Here is a 16,619-nt window from a genome sequence, read left to right as displayed (position 1 = left end):
GTGCTGCATCATGTGTCTCATTTTGCATCTTTGCTTGCTCCTTTCTGTGTGGTCAACAGTTTGTTTCCTTGTGGAGACACGTCATTAGAGGTCGCTTCTGCGCTTTTATCCACAGACCAGAGACATGATTCCCTTGATTTCTCCTCCAAATGGAATGTTAATGTGCTGCCTGTGGCGTGACCCTCATCAGGTGACACATCGTTATAGCAGGGGTGGGTAATGGGGCCTCTCCCATTTATGTTTAATACTGGATGACTTCACCTTAATGGCACCATCATACTGAAGATTTACCTTTATGTTTAATCGGCATGAATTGTTTCCAAGGCTGATGTTCTTCCATATGGAACAAGAGTGAAGATCTCTTCTCCGTGTGGTCAGGGCATTAAATGACACCTCTCTTGCATCCCATTTTTAATTAACACAATTTCTAAATAGGACCATTTGATTATTCCAGCTTTTTGTTTTAGGATCAGATCACACTTATTGGTCCAACGAAATATCTATCAACATCTTGCTGCTGGCTTCTTCTCAAGTTGCATCTTCTAATCCTGTTGATATTGGCCATCTGTCCCTTTTAATGCCACTAAATCCTACCAAAAAAAAAACCAATTATGCCTGCTTCGCCTATGAAGAGTAAGTTTCAAGCTATTTGATTTCTTACGACCCTGTTTGGTTGTCGGTCTGTTAGATTTCATCCATGTTGAATCATCTTCCATGTTTGTCCTGCTGATGACAATCCAGATGTTTCCACTCTGTGTCTGTTTTGGGGTGATGTTTCGTGAATGTGTGAGTGTATCGCACATCGGTCCTTTTGGTCCAAAACCTTTAAATTTTGGATTTAACTACGATCATCTTGATCTTCTGGACTAATTTATCCTCCACATCTTTTCCCCGCTCACAGATGAGGGTCTAATTTTTGGAGCATTCTGCCTGTAGCTCCAAAGAAATACAGTAAATTATGAGATTTTGATGGGACGGAGTGTGAGGAAATCTTTCATTTGAAAGGATTTAATATGAAACTGTTCAGGCAGAGAAGAATGAGACAACAACCAGCAACACAGCTGCAAACAAACAACAGCGAGATAATAAACAATTGTTGAGAAACAGGCTCGATGAGTTTATATCTGCATATTTACGCCAAACAAACAAACAAACAAACAAAATTTTTGGCTGTAGATGAAGTTCTGTTAATGTTGTGCAGATCAGATCAGAACTCAGTTTGAGCTTGAACGAGTTTCTGATCACATGAATCAATGGTTAAAAAGTTATATATAAATAAATAAGTCTTAGGGGGAAATAAGGGGAGTTTCATTGACTTAATGGTAATATAAATCTATATCTGTATATATATCAAATGCAAGTTAAACAGTGATGCAATACGAAACATGAGTAGCATCTACTTTATTACATCAGTAAATCTATCTACAAAATAGATTCATTTTTAATATACCTGACACATTAAGTCAATTTCTAAACAAATAAGAGACTTCTTTCATGAAAGCTTGGACTTAATGCAACGTTGATTTGGTGTGGCAGCAATAAAAACACAGTAATTATAATTAAAGAGAGAGAGAAAGAGGGGACAAATTCCACCATTTAGACTTATACACAACATAAAAGATCTGTTTCCTGCACAGGCAGCATTAATCACAATAATGTTCACATCATGTTTACCTGCTCCCTCTGAATAATTTATAAATAAACATGTTTCAAAACTGGATGTAAAACAAACACACACAATAAAATATTGTCATAGGTTTTAACATTAGAAAATGTAAATTTTTATTGGCAAAAACAGGAAATCAAAACAATCACACAATCACAAATAGTTTAAGTCACAGCAGCGAAGTTCATTGAAACACTTTGAACGCGCTGCTTCTCACTTTTTCCGGAGTTTTTTCATGAAGGTGACTTCATCCCTGTTTTTGATCCCGTAGCTAAAAATATCGACACAGTGAAGAAAACCAGCTCCAACAGTACCCACGATAAAATCAAGGAAGGTGTTTTAGAAAGACTTACTCTCTCAGCCTCATCCTGTCATCTTCAAGCTTTTCCCCTTGGAATACTAAGTTAAAAGTTCTCCAAACGTATCTCCTGAAAAGGACACAAAGGAAACAAACCCGTTTTGCCTTTTTTTTTTTTTTTTTTAATCTAAATGGTTTTATTCAGATTCAGATTCAGATTCAGATTAAATCCATTTTATGGGAACATATTTACCATATTTATGGGAACATATTTACCAGCTAACACATTTGACTCCTCCTTCACGTTGTTGTTTCAGCTCCATGAATCTCCTGATAGCTTTCTTCAGATCCAGGACCGTGGCGTTCTGCACCACCACTATGGCTGAGGGAGGAGGCTATTTCATTAGATTTTACATCTAAAATGACACAAACGCAAAAAAGGGCTGGACACTTACGCATGACTTCGCCGTCTGCCTTTAAAACCTTGACTGTCATGGCCTGGCCATACTCCAACGCAATCTGAGAATTGACCTCCTCTAAAGTCACCTGCAGATGGAAATTGAACATAAAGGAAGCTCAATGTGGACAAACAGTGCGTGACACAAAACTCCCCAAAAAGTCCCAATCAGACGGAACTTGGTTTAGTATGTGTTTAGTTTGTTTAGTGTTTACTTAATAAGATTCAAAGTAAAAATCGATCAAAAAGAATACTAAAGGGGACAGAATCGATCCAATGTGTTGTCATTGCAAGCATGAAGCATAAAGGACAGATGAAGAAAGGAACCTGGATGGGCAGATCACACAATAAAGGGTCCTGGACGAGTTGAGCCAGCCCCTCCTCGAAAATATCCAGAATCTCCGAATGAGGAAGATCTTCATGGTCTTCCACTTCTGCGTCTGGCTCTGGCACATCTGTCTGCCCCTGGCAGCCGACTTCAATATGTTCTTTCTTTACATTTTGTTCTCCTTCTCCAGCTCCAATACTATCTTCGTTCTGCTCCTCCATCACCGAAGACGATATTCAGGCATCGAAGTGCGGCCAGGGCGACCGTCTGAAGCGTTTATACAGTAAAAGATTTAACTGACTGAAATAAACAAAATTTATGTTTTGTGAGATTGCATGAAATGAGGTAGAGTAAAATTTTGATAACCGAAAAATTTGAAGTAAACACTGGGTGCAGCAAGAAATATGTACCGGAAAGGCACAGTGACCCTGTATATTTAGTTCCGAGTGATAAAGTAAATTATATGACATTTTTATAGAAATGTGCTCAGTTTGAGGATAACATGTCACTTTAAAACGTGTTATTTATCAAGACTAATTCATGTTCACTCAATTCAAAATAACGTAATATTGTATGTAACTATGCTTTTTTATATCATGCGACAAAATATGTTGCACCTCTTTCGTCAGCTCTACTTCCGGTCTCGTAGTCTCAAACAGGAAGTTGAACATTTGTTAACTGTTAAACCCTTCAAAGAGCATTGGAGAGGGTTCATAAGTGTTTTTGGTTTATATTATAAGCGTTCGCATTGTGTGCTCTTTTGCGAACATGCTCCTGTTTTGTCCAACCTGCGGAAATGTTTTAATTGTCGAAGAAGGACAAAGATGCATGAGATTCGCCTGTAATACTTGTCCGTACGTTCACAACATAACGAGAAAGGTGAGCTGCGAGTCATGCCATCGTTAACAATGGTGATTTTAGCAACAATTGCGAATTTAATTTATGTTTTTCTCAGGTAAATAACAGAAAGTATCCAAAGCTGAAAGAGGTGGATGACGTGCTTGGTGGGGCTGCAGCCTGGGAAAACGTGGACTCGACTGCAGGTGAGTGACAAAGAATCGAGCTCGCAGTCATGAAGGGTCCACAAATGCAGCAATATTGGTCTGATTATCGCGTTTGTTTACAGAAACCTGTCCCAAATGTGAGCACCGCCGAGCTTTTTTTATGCAGATTCAAACCAGGTCGGCGGATGAACCCATGACGACCTTCTACAAATGCTGCAACGCTCAATGTGGACACAGATGGAGAGATTGAACACTCACGGACATACTGCACCGTGTGCCTGTATTTATTTTTCTGACATCATGACAGAAAGCACTCGAGATCTTTGGATGTAAATAAACGCAGAGAAAAGCCTGTAAATGCCATGATTTTTTTTATTGATAAAATAGTACCTGTATAGAACAGTCAAACAAAATTTGACTTACATCGTGATCACAGACCAACAGTATCCACAACAGCATAGAATAATCCATATTAAACCTTCAATGCAACCTTTTAAATCAAAAGGACTTTTCACAGCTAGCTTGGTGACAAAACTGAACGCATACACTCAATAATGGATTCAGCCTGGGAGAACTTTACCTGTGGATCATGCAGACAAACACAAGTCAGAGTGCGCTCAAGTCCAGGTCGTTGATTTCAAGCCGAGTTCTCTCAAAAAACGATCACTAATGATCAGTCAGACAACTTTAACATGCATCTGAACATGTTGTGGGCAAGGGGTTAGCTGTCTACGGTTTTAAACTACCAACCTGTTAATTACAGCGTCAGCCAATCATCCGACAGCGTGTGAGAAGATAATCTAGTCGGATGTAACGTGTGCAGTCAGTAACAATAAACCTCTGCTAAACTCTAACCTGAATACTTGTAAGTGCGTCTTTTGTGAGCTTTATTCAACTAACGAATCCTAGAAATGCTAAATTGACAGCACTTTTGCTCTTAAAATGGACAAAATCAAGTGCTTTTCCCCTTAAAAGCACATTCATTGCATTAGAAGTTAAAATGAGAAAGTGCAAATCCTGGATTTTTTTTCCCCAAAGTCATGTCAAGGACAGCGCGTCAGACGCAGGTGCTGAACCTGCCTTCAGGATGAAGCTTAGATGACCAGGACCTGTATATCTCCAGGACCCGGAGGTGTGCAGGTCGGATCACGGCCGAACCTTCCCACCCTGGTCACGGACTGTTTTCCCCCCTCCCCTCAGGCAGGAGACTACGGTCCATTCGGACCAGAACCTCCCGCTACACTAACAGCTTCTTCCCCTCTGCCATCAGGCTGCTGAACACCAAGTGACTTATCACTTAAGCACCATGTACAGCAGCCAGCCGGACTCATAAACAATACATTACTCCTCATGGACCTGCACTATTTCTTACCACTCACTATTTATGTATATACTGTATATAAGTCTTATTTTATTTTATTTATCTTATTCTAGTGTGGTGTTGATGTCTAATGTTATGTTGAATGTCGCAGCGGCACACCATGACAAATTCCTAGTTTGTGTAATACTGTGTATTACATGAACAATGGCAATAAACCTTCTTCTGATTCTGATTCTGATTCTTCTGAAATGAGTAACATCATTGTGGAATATTCGCAAAAAGGAAAAAAAAAAAAGCACAGTACAAATGTTCAAAGCAAGTTTTCAAAGGAATAAACGGAAACACTGGGTCTGCCCTAGGAGGGTAAAATAACGTGCTCAGAAAATTCACAGTTCTCAGAATTAGTTCTCAGGATAAAATCTAAATGAAACCAGACCAAAATTTTTAACAGAAATCACAGTTGTTGTATTATTATTATTTTTTTTTAAAGTGACCTTTTTCACAGCTTTCTCCACCTTCCTCCTGAGCGTGTGGAGACACAAACCTTTGTGTTCCACATTTAGACCTGATGCGTCCGTGAGGCTGTGGTCCCAACATCCTCGCGGACGTGGGCGTGACCTTTAGTACAATCCCAGTTTAAACTTGGAAAAATTATCCTAAAGTATACTTATGTACATTAAATATCCTGTCAACTAAAGACGGGGGGGAAAAAAAGCACACTGACGATAAAAGAGGGCTGCACGACACTGCAAAAATGAGGCGGGGAAGTCTGTTTCTACTGGCAGGAGGCGTGAACTCTCTCCAACATCCAGCCGTCGGTGGTTAGCAGATGCGTTTGTATGTGTAGATGTAGCCCTTACAGTTGGGGCAGGTGTGCGTCACATCCTTGAGGTCATCGATCAGGCAGGGAATCAAGCAGCAGCCGAGGTCACACCTGAGACGGACACAGACAGTGCGATGTGTTTGTCAGATGGTTGTGAACGCGTGATTCTGGTTGCATTCCGACCCCACTCACCCCACAAAAAAGCAGAAGAGGCAGAAGAGTGTGTTCATCAGCCCCACGTCGTGGGAGATGCGGGTGACGATGGCCTGCTGACAGTGCGGACACACGGTGTGCACAGGCGACGTCTGGAACATCTCCCCCTGCAGCACCGTCACCGTAGTGGCGGCCGCGTGACCTCCCATTTGGACAAACGGGCTGGGACCGGGCCCCATCTGACCCGCCATTGGATGGGGAAAGTGACCAGGTGGAGGGGGGTACATCCCACCTGTGGATCGGAGAAAATTTCACATCTAGAACCTGAGATCAACCTGAAGGCTTGAACACTTGTTTTCTACACAAACTTCACCTGGGGGGGGCATGGGCATGGGCATGGGCATGGGCATGGGCATGGGCATGGGGGCTTCTCCTGGAACATGTGGGGGAATAAAGCCCGGCTGCTGAGCTTCATACGGTGGAGGGCCGTAATCTGGAGGAAAAGGCGGTCCGGGAACAGGAGCGGTTCTTACTGGTTCACAAAAATAAGAAAAAAACGCATGTCAAAAAAGGCTAAAGTCTTCTTTCCACTAACATCACTGATAGCCGTCATTACATTTGACCAAATCCTGGGTCATTTTCATTATTCCCTGATCAGAAATGACTTTGCTACGCGTTGCTACATTGTCCTGAATTACCGTAAATGTTAGAAATCACTGTAATATAGGACTTATTTGATTCCATTACCAGGTTGAATGTTCTTGGCGTCAATGAGAGGGGCGCTCGGACCACCAGGGTACGGAGGAGGGGGATCGGTGGACATATTGGCTGGATGTCTGTGCGGGAAAGACAGAGTTCCGATCACAGCTCAAGGAAAACAAGGAAACATGGCAAAAACATGGTCTAGACTAGCAACCAAGCCAAAAGACTAATAAAGAATCAAACAAGAGGTCCTTGCTGGCCACAGCTGTTGACAATAAATGGATTACTAACAAAGACCATGAATTCCTCCTCCATGACAATTCCAGATGGGATACTTTCTATCTGCTCCTAAAAGTAAATGAAAACTTGCTGTTTCCTCTAGGCAGAACCATTAGAAGTGACATAGCTACCATCACTGAACCAGCATCCAAATACATGGATTTATTTCTAAAGCCATTCACCAACTCCCTGAAGGCATATTGATGTGGAGTTATCAGAGACAAATATTGACCGTGATGAAGGTCCAGGTGCTCTACATCTTTTTATTTCTTTTTTTTTTTTTAATAACAAAGATCCAAGGGTCACTATAGGACAGCAGAACATCCCAGTCCTGATTCTCTGAGGATCACGGCCCTGAAAGTGATCCCTCAAGCTATGTGAGGAGGTGGCAGACTGAAACAGCTGCTTAAATGAGAGACTTTAACTCAACTTTATCTTGCATCTCACATTTTTACCATCCTCCGTGACCTGATTTGCAGCACTCTCAAGTGGTTTTTCCTTCAACAAGAAGGACCGAAGCTTTAAGCTTTGTGTCTGGACCCGATATTTAATAGGGCGGGTAACTCATCTCAAAAATGCAATGATCTACGGTGTTATAAATCAGTTCTACCATCACCAATCCAACCGTGCAGCTGACAAACTCTTAACAAAACAGACACAAACGGGTAAAAGGGGAGGAATCATCATTACGAATCAATGTTCACCTTGTTCCGGCTCTTCTGCTTAAATGTCATGAGCCAAGAACAAAATTTCACCTGTCAGAAAACAAAAGCAACCCTCGTCAGATAATCGCTACGATGCTAACACGCTAGCCGGTGCATTTTTAATTCCTTTTACGGATAATCCAGTTTAAAGATACTTGCACAACTCCGAACACCCAGTTACATAATGAACGCTCGCAGAAGCCCCAGCGATGGTGCATTTATCTAGTTCACGACCCCATTAGCATTTCTGTTAATCAACATATGGGTTGGCTAAAGGGGATAACGCTTAGAGACGTTAGCGAGCTACCTGACAGGTTAACAGCTATTTGATCGGTCACGTCTGCCGTAGGTGAACGACAAATATAACATTTCATGTTTCTTCGTAGTTGTCACATCAACATAGCAGACAAAAGTGCGCTTCTTGATCCGGCAACAGAACGCCGTGGTTTTGAAGGATTACTAGCCGCGTCAGGCTGCATCGCCATTCTGGACACGGACACAACAAAAGCAGAAAACAAGCCTGACCGGTGCAAACGCTCAGTCGGGGATGAAGAACGGCGTTTGCGGCTCTGACCGGGGGTGCTGGTGCAGAAGTCACCGCGCAGAGGGTGGGGTTACCTGGCGAAAACACAGCCTGTTCGCGGAGGATGTTGGACTTCAGCTGCGCCCGAGAAACAACATCCGCTCTGGTGGCTTCGCCGACTCCTCAATAAGGACGCTCGCTATTGGCTGCGCAGACACGTCACCGAGTGACGTCACCGTCGGAGGCGCATAATTCCCAATCGCCGTACTGTACCAGCCAGAGGAATAATGCCAGCTAAAATAACTTCAAATAACTGTTTTAGGCAGTCCCACGGTGTCTTATTTTTAATCTTAGCTTGTGTGTTTTTTTTTCTTTCTATAGTTGACTGGTTCAGTTACACAGAGGGCAGTTGTAATACAGAATAACAGCTGTAAAATACGACACCTCCCATTAGACATTAAACAAATCCCATCACTGGCCTTTTTTAAAACTCGTTTTAAAACACCTTTATTGCTTAGCTTTAAACACAGCACGATCACTGCTCTGGTTCTAGTGTTTTACGCGTCCAACTCTATTATTTTATTGCTTTTATGTTCTCGTTTATTATTATGCACAGCGTTGTTTCAGGTGTAGCTGTTTTGTTAAAGCGCTTTATAAAAAAAAAGCTGAAGATGCTGAAAGTTAATAATGCTTTTAAACAAAGCTCCTTTCACCGAATTGAAATCTACGAGGCCACAAAGTGAGTTCTAAAGTTGTAACAAGATTCAAATAAAGGTGCAACTCGAGAAAAGAGTTTCCAGAAAAATGTATCACTCTGCATAAACCAGTTTAAGTTGAACAGTATATATTTTTTATTATGACCAGTGAAGTGGGATGCTCCCAAACAAGAGTATTTACTGACCTCCTGTGGGCATATTGAGGACGTGCTCTCATCATTTCTGAAGAATTGGTTCAACGCAGAACCAAATATAAAATGAAAGTATGCACAGTTTTTAGAATACCTCTAAATGATAGTAAAGCTTTAATGTATATCATCTGCCTGCTGTGGTAGTGTCACACAAAATATACTATAAAATAAGAACAATTTCTATCCTATTTCTATTCACAGAGAAATATGTAGTTCTTATGGTTGTAAACTCCTTCTACCTTCTTAGCAACACAAAATTTTCTTCTTGTTTTACAATGGCTGGTATCCGGCAATAAGTATATTGCTGCCCACCTTTGCTACAGCGTGTGAACTAAAAAGTAGTCCACCACAATGCATGCTCGCAGACCTAACCCATAAAACCACACCAATTGCTGACCTAAATTATATCCTTTAAAAAAAAAAGCCCCAAGCTTCACTTGTGTGCTGATGTGTGTTTTCCCACAAGTGTGATGCTTCCCCATCGGTTTAAGTGAACTATTCCTCATGCACTTCCCTAGCCTTAACTTTAGCCTTAACTCATTATCACCACTTCCTCTCTCCAGTGCCCCATAGTTGCCCTCATGACCATGATACTATTTTGTATTTTGAAATAAAGGCCTGCCTTTGCCCCAATTTTTCCCCTCAGATGACGCTCTTAACCTCAGCCGTACTTGCTAGCTCATCGGCCCTCTCATTCCCCCTCACCCCTACATGTGCTGGTACCCACATAAATAGAGCCACTTCCCCCCTCACATATTTGATATTTCCTCTATTTCTACTCCCTTTGCTGGTACATCCACCCCACTTCCAGTCACTCCTATATGTGGTTTAGTTGCATCAATATAACCGCATACAATCACCATACTTCCCCCTATATGATATTTAAAAGCACTTACCAAGTCTATTTGACCCTTTTCTTTGCTCCTAAACTCTAATAAATACATGCACTAATGTAAAATCCCAGTTCAACCCCTGCCCACCCAACATGTTCCCTCCGTCTCTCCCAGCACTCCTGCAGAACATCTGTTGCCGGGTGAGAATCTGTCTCCCAGCAAGTCTTCCCAGTAATTCCAGATTCCTCTTCAACCCCGGAGGCATTTCTCCCGTCTCCACCTGCAGAGCAGCTCCTGGCGATGCCCAGTTTTATTTTCCATACCCTGACCCCGCCTTACCTCTGACCTCCTCCCCGCCGGGCGGTCCCCTCGCAGTAACCAAACAGCCAATCAGCTCGACTCTCTGCTGACGTTGACGCGCATCTGGCAAAACAACAGCCCGTTTTAGTTGGCTTCCGGTTAGCATTAGCCTTAGCCTTCTGGACCCAGACGCGGAGTAACTGCGCTTGTAAAATGATTAACTGACGTTGTTTTGATACTTGTAGCGGGCGTTGACCTCGTTTTCGCGTCCCGAACGCCGACGGTAGAGCTGATCGGAGCCGTCGACGCGCTGTTAGCCGCCAGCCTTTTAGCTAACGTCGGCGATCCAGAAGAGGACGATGGGCTCCATCCTGAGTCGCAGAATCGCTGGTGTCGAGGATATTGACATCCAGGCTAATTCGGCCTATCGATTCCCACCGAAATCTGGTACGTGTTCAATAACGCGGCCTCGTAGAAAGACCCGTCACCAGAAGCTTTTTGTAGCAGAACCCGACCCCCCTGAAGTGGTGATATTATTCACATCTCTACGTATGCGAGTCAGGTCGACGCGTTTATTCTAAAGATTGATTCATGTGATTTCAGAATCGATCATCAGATAACGTTCACTTTTGCAAAACATAAGCCTTAGGGCACGTATTTCCTGTTCCATCTTTCAGGAATATTACCGTCAGTATTAAAGCTTTTCCCTTGTAGGTCGCTTTACAACTATGAATCGAACTTTTGCATTAAAAAGAATCCCAAAATGTGATGACACCATGCTGTATTTTTCCTCTTTCAATGCACCGTAGCAGTTTGTCCCGGATGCATGAACCAATGCTTGTATTAGCCACCTTGCTCTCATCCACAGGGAATTATTTTGCAAGCCACTTTTTCATGGGGGGAGAGAAGTTTGACACGCCACATCCAGAGGGATACCTCTTTGGAGAAAACATGGACCTCAATTTTCTGGGAAACAGGCCAGTGCAGGTGAAAACATCCCATCAGGTCCCATCGTGGTTGAATGCGCTGAGCAGGTTTAATTCCGGGTCTCCCTCCTGTAGTTTCCATACGTGACACCTGCGCCTCACGAGCCCGTGAAGACTCTGAGGAGTCTGGTCAACATTAGAAAAGACTCTCTGCGGTTGGTCAGGTAAAAAAAAGCAGCCAGCTCCACGACAGCAGACTGTTTTTAAGGTAGGGTGTTATTAGCGCTGACAGAGGTCAAACATCCCCACTGCAGGTATAAAGATGACTCTGACATGCCCGTGGAGGACGGTGGGAAACCAAAGGTCCAGTATGGCGTGGAGTTCACCTTTGACGCTGACGCGCGAGTGGCCATCACCCTCTATTGTCAAGCATTCGAGGAGTTTTCCAACGGCATGGCAGTGTAAGACAAGCTCAAACACCTTGACGTGCACACTTCATTCTCAAATTACTGAAATCTCACTTTGTAGAAACCTTGAAATAGTCTTTGAGGCTGCAGAGATGCTGAGTGCAAAGACAGGAATAGTCTTGTTGGTTCGTTAGAAACCAACAGTAACGACGGATGCGGGTTTTTAAAATAGTCTCTGTCTTAACTGGAGTATTTTGTATTCTTATGTCAGCACCCTTTACCCTTGAAGAAAGGAAACAAGTTTTTATACACATTTTCTATATCATGATTTAAACACGTATATATCCCATTTGTGATATTTATACCTTTACGTCACAATTTCTAGTTCAGATTCTCGTCTATTGTGACACATGGAAACGTGGGTGTGCTTTCTTGATTCCGATTTGTTTTCCCTTCTTCCGTCACTCAGCTGCGTGATGTTCCCTCTGTGTGCAGGTACAGCCCAAAGAGCCCGTCACTGGTCTCTGAGACCGTGCACTATAAGCGGGGGGTCAGCCAGCAGTTCTCCATGCCCTCTTTTAAAATTGACTTCAGCGAGTGGAAAGAAGAAGACGTAAGCAACCTCATCATGGCAACGTGTGCCAGTACACCTGTGTTTCTACGTGCCACCTTATGAAGCCTGTCCTTTTCTTTAAAGCTGAACTTTGACCTCGATCGGGGGGTGTTTCCCATGGTTATCCAGGCTGTGGTTGACGAAGGGGACGGTAGGTGACAGGAGCAGATCTGCTCTAGCACTCATAATATTACGGACACCTTCAAGAGCATCAACCTGCCTTGGTGGTCAACATCAACTCGGTGGCTCCTTTTCTTTTCCAGACTGTCTTGGACACGCTCATGTACTTTTGGCAGCCTTTGAGAGGGTACGTTTTCAGGAACAGGATTTTTAGTCTGCACTGCGAAACATTTGGAGGCGATTTGATTCACTTCTCTTTCTCTTTCTGACCTTCAGCACGTTGATGGCAGCTTCTCCGTCAAGCCATTGAAGCAGAAACAAATCGTAGGGTTTTGAACATCCTTTATTTGGTTCTTTTATTTTTGCACTGCAGCATGTTGGTTAATAAGAGGTTAAAGCTTTACTAAGTTACACGGAGCTCACAGAGATGAACTCTTGGTGCTGCATCTGCAGGTGGACCGCGTGAGCTACCTCTTACAGGAGATTTATGGGATCGAGAACAAAAACAACCAAGAAACAAAGGTACTGGTTAAGGTGGCGCCTTTCGCTGCTGTGCTCAATGACTAACCCTCCGCGTGTGCGTGAGGTCTGAGTCGCTTTCCTCTCTTCACGCAGCCGTCAGATGATGAGAACAGCGACAACAGCAGCGAGTGCGTTGTGTGTCTGTCGGACCTGCGAGACACCCTCATCCTGCCCTGCAGACACCTGTGTCTCTGCAACTCCTGCGCAGACACGCTGCGTTACCAGGCCAACAACTGTCCCATCTGCAGGCTGCGTAAGAACCGCCCCCCCCCCCCCCCGTTTAATAATTCTGTTTGGAAGAATAGCGTTAACTCTGACGAGCCCCTGTTCTCCTCACCAGCCTTTAGGGCCTTGCTTCAGATCAGAGCTGTGAGGAAGAAGCCCGGAGCTCTCTCCCCTGTTTCATTCAGCCCTGTTCTGGCTCAGACTATGGACCACGATGAGCACTCGGTAGGTCTCGTGCACGTCCCTGTACAGAAATCCTCAAAAATGAGCGTTACAGAGTTTAATGGCTGTATGTAGCCACTATTTTTGCCTGTTACCCAGCAGATGTTTCACCTCTCTTCTACACATCTGTCTGCATCTCTTTGCAGAGCACTGACTCGGTTCCTCCGGGATTCGAACCCATCTCTCTCCTGGAGGCACTGAACGGCCTTCGGTCGGTGTCCCCGGGCATCCCCTCCGCTCCTCTCTACGAAGAAATCAACTTCTCGGGCGGTCTGGGAGGAGAGAGCAGACAGCTGAGCTCCCCGGAACATCTAAGCGACAGTAGTTTGCAGAAAGGAAAAGTCAGCAAGTCACCAGACAGGTGAAGTCTCCATCTGACACCACGTCAGACACTTCAGAATTTTAATTGTGAAGAGTCTGATGACCTGTCTTCCCTCTTTGGCAGCACCCTCAGGTCTCCGTCCTCCCCCATCCAGGAGGAAGATGAAGAAAAGCTCTCCGAGATGTCTGATGCTCAACCGCACACGTTGCTGTCCAGCAGCCCCGCCCCCACGGACGTAAGGCAAAGCTTCAGCTGACGTTTGCCCTGCGATGCTGCTACGGCCGGTCTCTAAACACCGTTTTCCCCTTCTTCTTCCAGGCCACAGCCACCGAGGACGTGGCGGAGTCCCTGTCTCCTGACGATGGTGAATATTCCTATTTGGATTTTATGCGTTTGACGTTGACATTAATTTGACGTTTTGTTTTTTTTTTGCCCCGGTTGCTCCAGAGGACAGGCTGCATTCCGGAGGAGAGGTCTTACAGGACTGCAGCAGCGAGCACAGCAGTTTGACCAAAACGGAGAGCGACCCACAGGGCGACCTGTCTCTGCCAGGTGAGGAAGCCTCTCCCAGGAGGAGGAGGAATATTAAACTTCCCCAGAGAACCCAGTCCAGTGTGTGATCTCTTAATCAGTCATGGCTGTTTTAAGCTCAGCAAGCTGCACAGTTTTTGGCTTCTATCTAGTGTTGAACTCTGCTCTGAATTTCAAGCATTTCTTCAGAATCACAGCAATCATCAGAGCGATGCTTCCGTGCTTTGTTTCCTAACCAGTGTGCTCTCTGGCTTTTCTGTCTCTTAACACTCTTCTGTTCCCGACATCCCTGTCTCTGCCCTCTGCCTCACTCTGGGCAGCGTTGGGTCCTGACGCCTGCTCTATTGGTATGGAAGAATAACTAGGGGAGGTAGGCTTTCCTGTCTGCTCGGCTTCTCTTTGAATCGATCGTTCTACGTGTTGCAGCTAGAGAAAGAGAGCATCTCATCAGCTGTTAGCCTGTTCTGACTCATCCCCGACTCCTTCCCCTGCAGGGTCCTCGGAGTCGACGGAAAGCCTGAAAAGTCATAGCACAAACTGCTCCAGCCAGCCGCTCCTGTGTCCCTCCAGCAGCCTCCACATGGAGGACGAGCATCTCGACCCGTGACCCTCTTCCATCCCGTCAGAGTCCAGCCAAGATCAACTCATCCCTCTCTCCACGCCCCCCTAGACTCTAAGGAAAGATACTATAGGTGCAATTATGTCTGACTGAATATTTTTGAACGGCTCCTCAGCTCTGAAAACATTTCATTCACCGTCGGGTGGTGTTGCGTTCTGTTCCGCTCGAAGCGGCTTCCACAGAGACGTCACTACCTGCCACGGTGGCGCTTGAAGCACACTTAGTTTTAACGAAGTCAGTCGAGCGTGTGACACTAAATTTAGAGTAGATTACTTCGTCGGCGGAGTTGATTGGTTGAGAATTGCTTTCCCGTCATGTTGATTTTGGGTTTGGAGCAGAAGTTATAGATCATATTCCTCGTTTGTGCGTGTTTGAAGTGAATTTTCACTCTGACTAAACTGTTTATAATCCATTCCCGATAGCAAGATTTTATGACGAGATTTATGGCAGTTGTGCTCATCTTAAACATCCCCATGTCACTTTTATTATTCCAAGCTCTGTGATATATCGGTATGTAACATTAAATGTATTAGACACCTGTGTAGGTCCTGCAGAGTTGTATAGTTGCATTAAATAGATCATAATAATGGGTCATCAGAAGTAAAATCGGTTAAAGTGCACATTATTTAGGTCCTGTATAAGAGCTAATAACAGCTGAATTCAAAGATAGCTACGGCCTGCAACAAGCGTATATGTTCCACTAACCCTGCGAGGCACGGTTGTGCGCGTTTGTGCCACATCTCTCTCCAGTCTCTGCTGAACGGCTGTTTTTGCTTCTCCGCAGCGCCTGTTTTTGACCTTGGTCCTGTACGTGTAGCGCCGTGCATATAGATCCACGTGCCTTCTGTTGATTTCGGCCGCTTGCTTGTTGCGTCGGACCTGAGCGTTGTCGCAAACGCTGCCAGGAGATTTCAAGACTAATGTACAGATTCCTTTTTACTTCATGCTACTGGCAGACGTATCTTGTTATTGACGATGCAATATTTAACTGATTATTTACTGTAACAATTATGCATTTAATCTGGGTGTTTAGTTCCAAGTGGATTCTGTTTGTGCAGATTCTGTTCGATTGGAAGGAACACGTGCAATGCGCAAAATACAAGCCCACATTTCAGTAATCGGGCTAGCATTAGCATGTGAAATTAAACCTCTGATTGCTTCTATTTAATGTTATTTTGTCATTTCCTCTTCCTTCTATGTGCCATTTCAACTTGAGACTGTGCCTTCCTGTTCTCGTTCTGACCACTATCGACCTGGTATCCAGGATTAATCCACAGCAGGTGGTTCCCTCTGTAAAATTGATATCTGTCCTTCCACGTGTGTATAGCAGCATGTCTACAACAATAAAGTTTCACCCATCACATTGTTTTGTTTCCTGTATGTATATAATGTGATAGAAGTCATTGAATACACATGAGGGATGTTTAAATCACAGGAAAAACGAACTATTATGGATTATTTCTCAGGTGTGACCCAAGAAATTCTGCATCCAACCACCAAAAATGTCAAATGACATTTTAGGCGCTCATGAATGGTTTCAAACCTACACGTCACACAGTGTGTTCTATTGTCTCATTACACCAAACCTGTCGCCAAGGGCAACGGCAACAATCCCCTCTACTGCTGCAGGCACGCACTCTTTCCTGTCTTTGAATTTGTGGCTATCTTTTAAAAAAAACAAAGCAGCCCGATTGGTTTATTTACACAGTTGAGTGACAGATTATTTTCTAATGAAAAACAAATCACGTCTGTCTACGTTAAGATTTTAATCCCTCCGCTGAGTGGTGACCGTGAGACTTTAGTTGATCCCTGAT

The 16,619-nt window shown here is 44.0% G+C and overlaps 4 protein-coding genes across 10 annotated transcripts; 2 read left to right on the top strand and 2 right to left on the bottom strand.

Annotated features, from left to right (window-relative positions):
• Positions 1-1,747: 1,747 nt before the first annotated feature.
• Positions 1,748-3,241, bottom strand: snrnp25 (small nuclear ribonucleoprotein 25). The gene is made up of 5 exons (XM_003964841.3): positions 2,749-3,241; positions 2,420-2,510; positions 2,241-2,346; positions 2,020-2,094; positions 1,748-1,937 (listed from the first exon to the last, which is right to left on the bottom strand). The coding sequence occupies exons 1-5, from the start codon at positions 2,968-2,970 to the stop codon at positions 1,880-1,882; spliced, it is 552 nt and encodes a 183-aa protein (XP_003964890.1). The 5' UTR covers positions 2,971-3,241; the 3' UTR covers positions 1,748-1,879.
• A 141-nt stretch (positions 3,242-3,382) lies between these two features.
• polr3k (polymerase (RNA) III (DNA directed) polypeptide K) lies at positions 3,383-4,111 on the top strand. Its single transcript, XM_003964770.3, has 3 exons — positions 3,383-3,628; positions 3,705-3,792; positions 3,876-4,111. The coding sequence occupies exons 1-3, from the start codon at positions 3,518-3,520 to the stop codon at positions 4,001-4,003; spliced, it is 327 nt and encodes a 108-aa protein (XP_003964819.1). The 5' UTR covers positions 3,383-3,517; the 3' UTR covers positions 4,004-4,111.
• Positions 4,112-5,551: 1,440 nt separating this feature from the next.
• Positions 5,552-10,267, bottom strand: cdip1 (cell death-inducing p53 target 1). 6 transcript variants are annotated; one of them, XM_011604118.2, is made up of 6 exons: positions 8,261-8,421; positions 7,736-7,786; positions 6,798-6,886; positions 6,424-6,582; positions 6,090-6,342; positions 5,552-6,008 (listed from the first exon to the last, which is right to left on the bottom strand). In XM_011604118.2, the coding sequence occupies exons 3-6, from the start codon at positions 6,871-6,873 to the stop codon at positions 5,897-5,899; spliced, it is 600 nt and encodes a 199-aa protein (XP_011602420.2). In that variant the 5' UTR covers positions 6,874-6,886; positions 7,736-7,786; positions 8,261-8,421; the 3' UTR covers positions 5,552-5,896. The 6 variants fall into 6 exon arrangements, with proteins under 6 accessions (XP_011602420.2, XP_029692167.1, XP_029692166.1 ...); XM_029836307.1 differs by having other exon boundaries at positions 8,354-8,391; XM_029836306.1 differs by lacking the exons at positions 7,736-7,786; positions 8,261-8,421 and adding an exon at positions 10,062-10,267.
• Positions 10,268-10,405: 138 nt separating this feature from the next.
• Positions 10,406-16,168, top strand: mgrn1b (mahogunin, ring finger 1b). 2 transcript variants are annotated; one of them, XM_011604115.2, is made up of 17 exons: positions 10,406-10,745; positions 11,167-11,285; positions 11,360-11,448; positions 11,539-11,685; positions 12,127-12,244; positions 12,329-12,395; positions 12,508-12,551; positions 12,641-12,688; positions 12,818-12,886; positions 12,980-13,139; positions 13,227-13,336; positions 13,480-13,694; positions 13,779-13,890; positions 13,974-14,019; positions 14,103-14,207; positions 14,507-14,556; positions 14,681-16,168. In XM_011604115.2, the coding sequence occupies exons 1-16, from the start codon at positions 10,658-10,660 to the stop codon at positions 14,545-14,547; spliced, it is 1,578 nt and encodes a 525-aa protein (XP_011602417.1). In that variant the 5' UTR covers positions 10,406-10,657; the 3' UTR covers positions 14,548-14,556; positions 14,681-16,168. The 2 variants fall into 2 exon arrangements, with proteins under 2 accessions (XP_011602417.1, XP_003964889.1); XM_003964840.3 differs by lacking the exon at positions 14,507-14,556 and having other exon boundaries at positions 10,407-10,745.
• The last annotated feature ends 451 nt before the right edge of the window (positions 16,169-16,619 follow it).

This window comes from Takifugu rubripes, chromosome 5 (genome assembly GCF_901000725.2).
Source record: "Takifugu rubripes chromosome 5, fTakRub1.2, whole genome shotgun sequence".
Lineage (NCBI taxonomy): Eukaryota > Metazoa > Chordata > Actinopteri > Tetraodontiformes > Tetraodontidae > Takifugu > Takifugu rubripes.
The sequence above is the reverse complement of the archived record's forward strand: the minus strand, read 5'-3'. Positions and strand labels throughout refer to the sequence as shown.

What these genes read in the sequence shown, in the direction of transcription:
- polr3k (XM_003964770.3), top strand. Translation starts at nt 3,518, where the DNA reads ATGCTCCTGTTTTGTCCAACCTGCGGAAATGTTTTAATTGTCGAAGAA. An exon ending in TTCACAACATAACGAGAAAG is followed by an intron (nt 3,629 to 3,704) that starts GTGAGCTGCGAG and finishes TGTTTTTCTCAG; the next exon opens with GTAAATAACAGAAAGTATCC. An exon ending in AAACGTGGACTCGACTGCAG is followed by an intron (nt 3,793 to 3,875) that starts GTGAGTGACAAA and finishes GTTTGTTTACAG; the next exon opens with AAACCTGTCCCAAATGTGAG.
- cdip1 (XM_029836306.1), bottom strand. Translation starts at nt 6,873, where the DNA reads ATGTCCACCGATCCCCCTCCTCCGTACCCTGGTGGTCCGAGCGCCCCT. An exon ending in CATGCCCATGCCCCCCCCAG is followed by an intron (nt 6,343 to 6,423) that starts GTGAAGTTTGTG and finishes TCCGATCCACAG; the next exon opens with GTGGGATGTACCCCCCTCCA. An exon ending in CTCTTCTGCTTTTTTGTGGG is followed by an intron (nt 6,009 to 6,089) that starts GTGAGTGGGGTC and finishes TGTCCGTCTCAG; the next exon opens with GTGTGACCTCGGCTGCTGCT.
- snrnp25 (XM_003964841.3), bottom strand. Translation starts at nt 2,970, where the DNA reads ATGGAGGAGCAGAACGAAGATAGTATTGGAGCTGGAGAAGGAGAACAA. An exon ending in TGTGTGATCTGCCCATCCAG is followed by an intron (nt 2,511 to 2,748) that starts GTTCCTTTCTTC and finishes TTCCATCTGCAG; the next exon opens with GTGACTTTAGAGGAGGTCAA. An exon ending in GGCAGACGGCGAAGTCATGC is followed by an intron (nt 2,347 to 2,419) that starts GTAAGTGTCCAG and finishes CTCCTCCCTCAG; the next exon opens with CCATAGTGGTGGTGCAGAAC.
- mgrn1b (XM_003964840.3), top strand. Translation starts at nt 10,658, where the DNA reads ATGGGCTCCATCCTGAGTCGCAGAATCGCTGGTGTCGAGGATATTGAC. An exon ending in GTCAGCAAGTCACCAGACAG is followed by an intron (nt 13,695 to 13,778) that starts GTGAAGTCTCCA and finishes CCTCTTTGGCAG; the next exon opens with CACCCTCAGGTCTCCGTCCT. An exon ending in GTCCCTGTCTCCTGACGATG is followed by an intron (nt 14,020 to 14,102) that starts GTGAATATTCCT and finishes CGGTTGCTCCAG; the next exon opens with AGGACAGGCTGCATTCCGGA.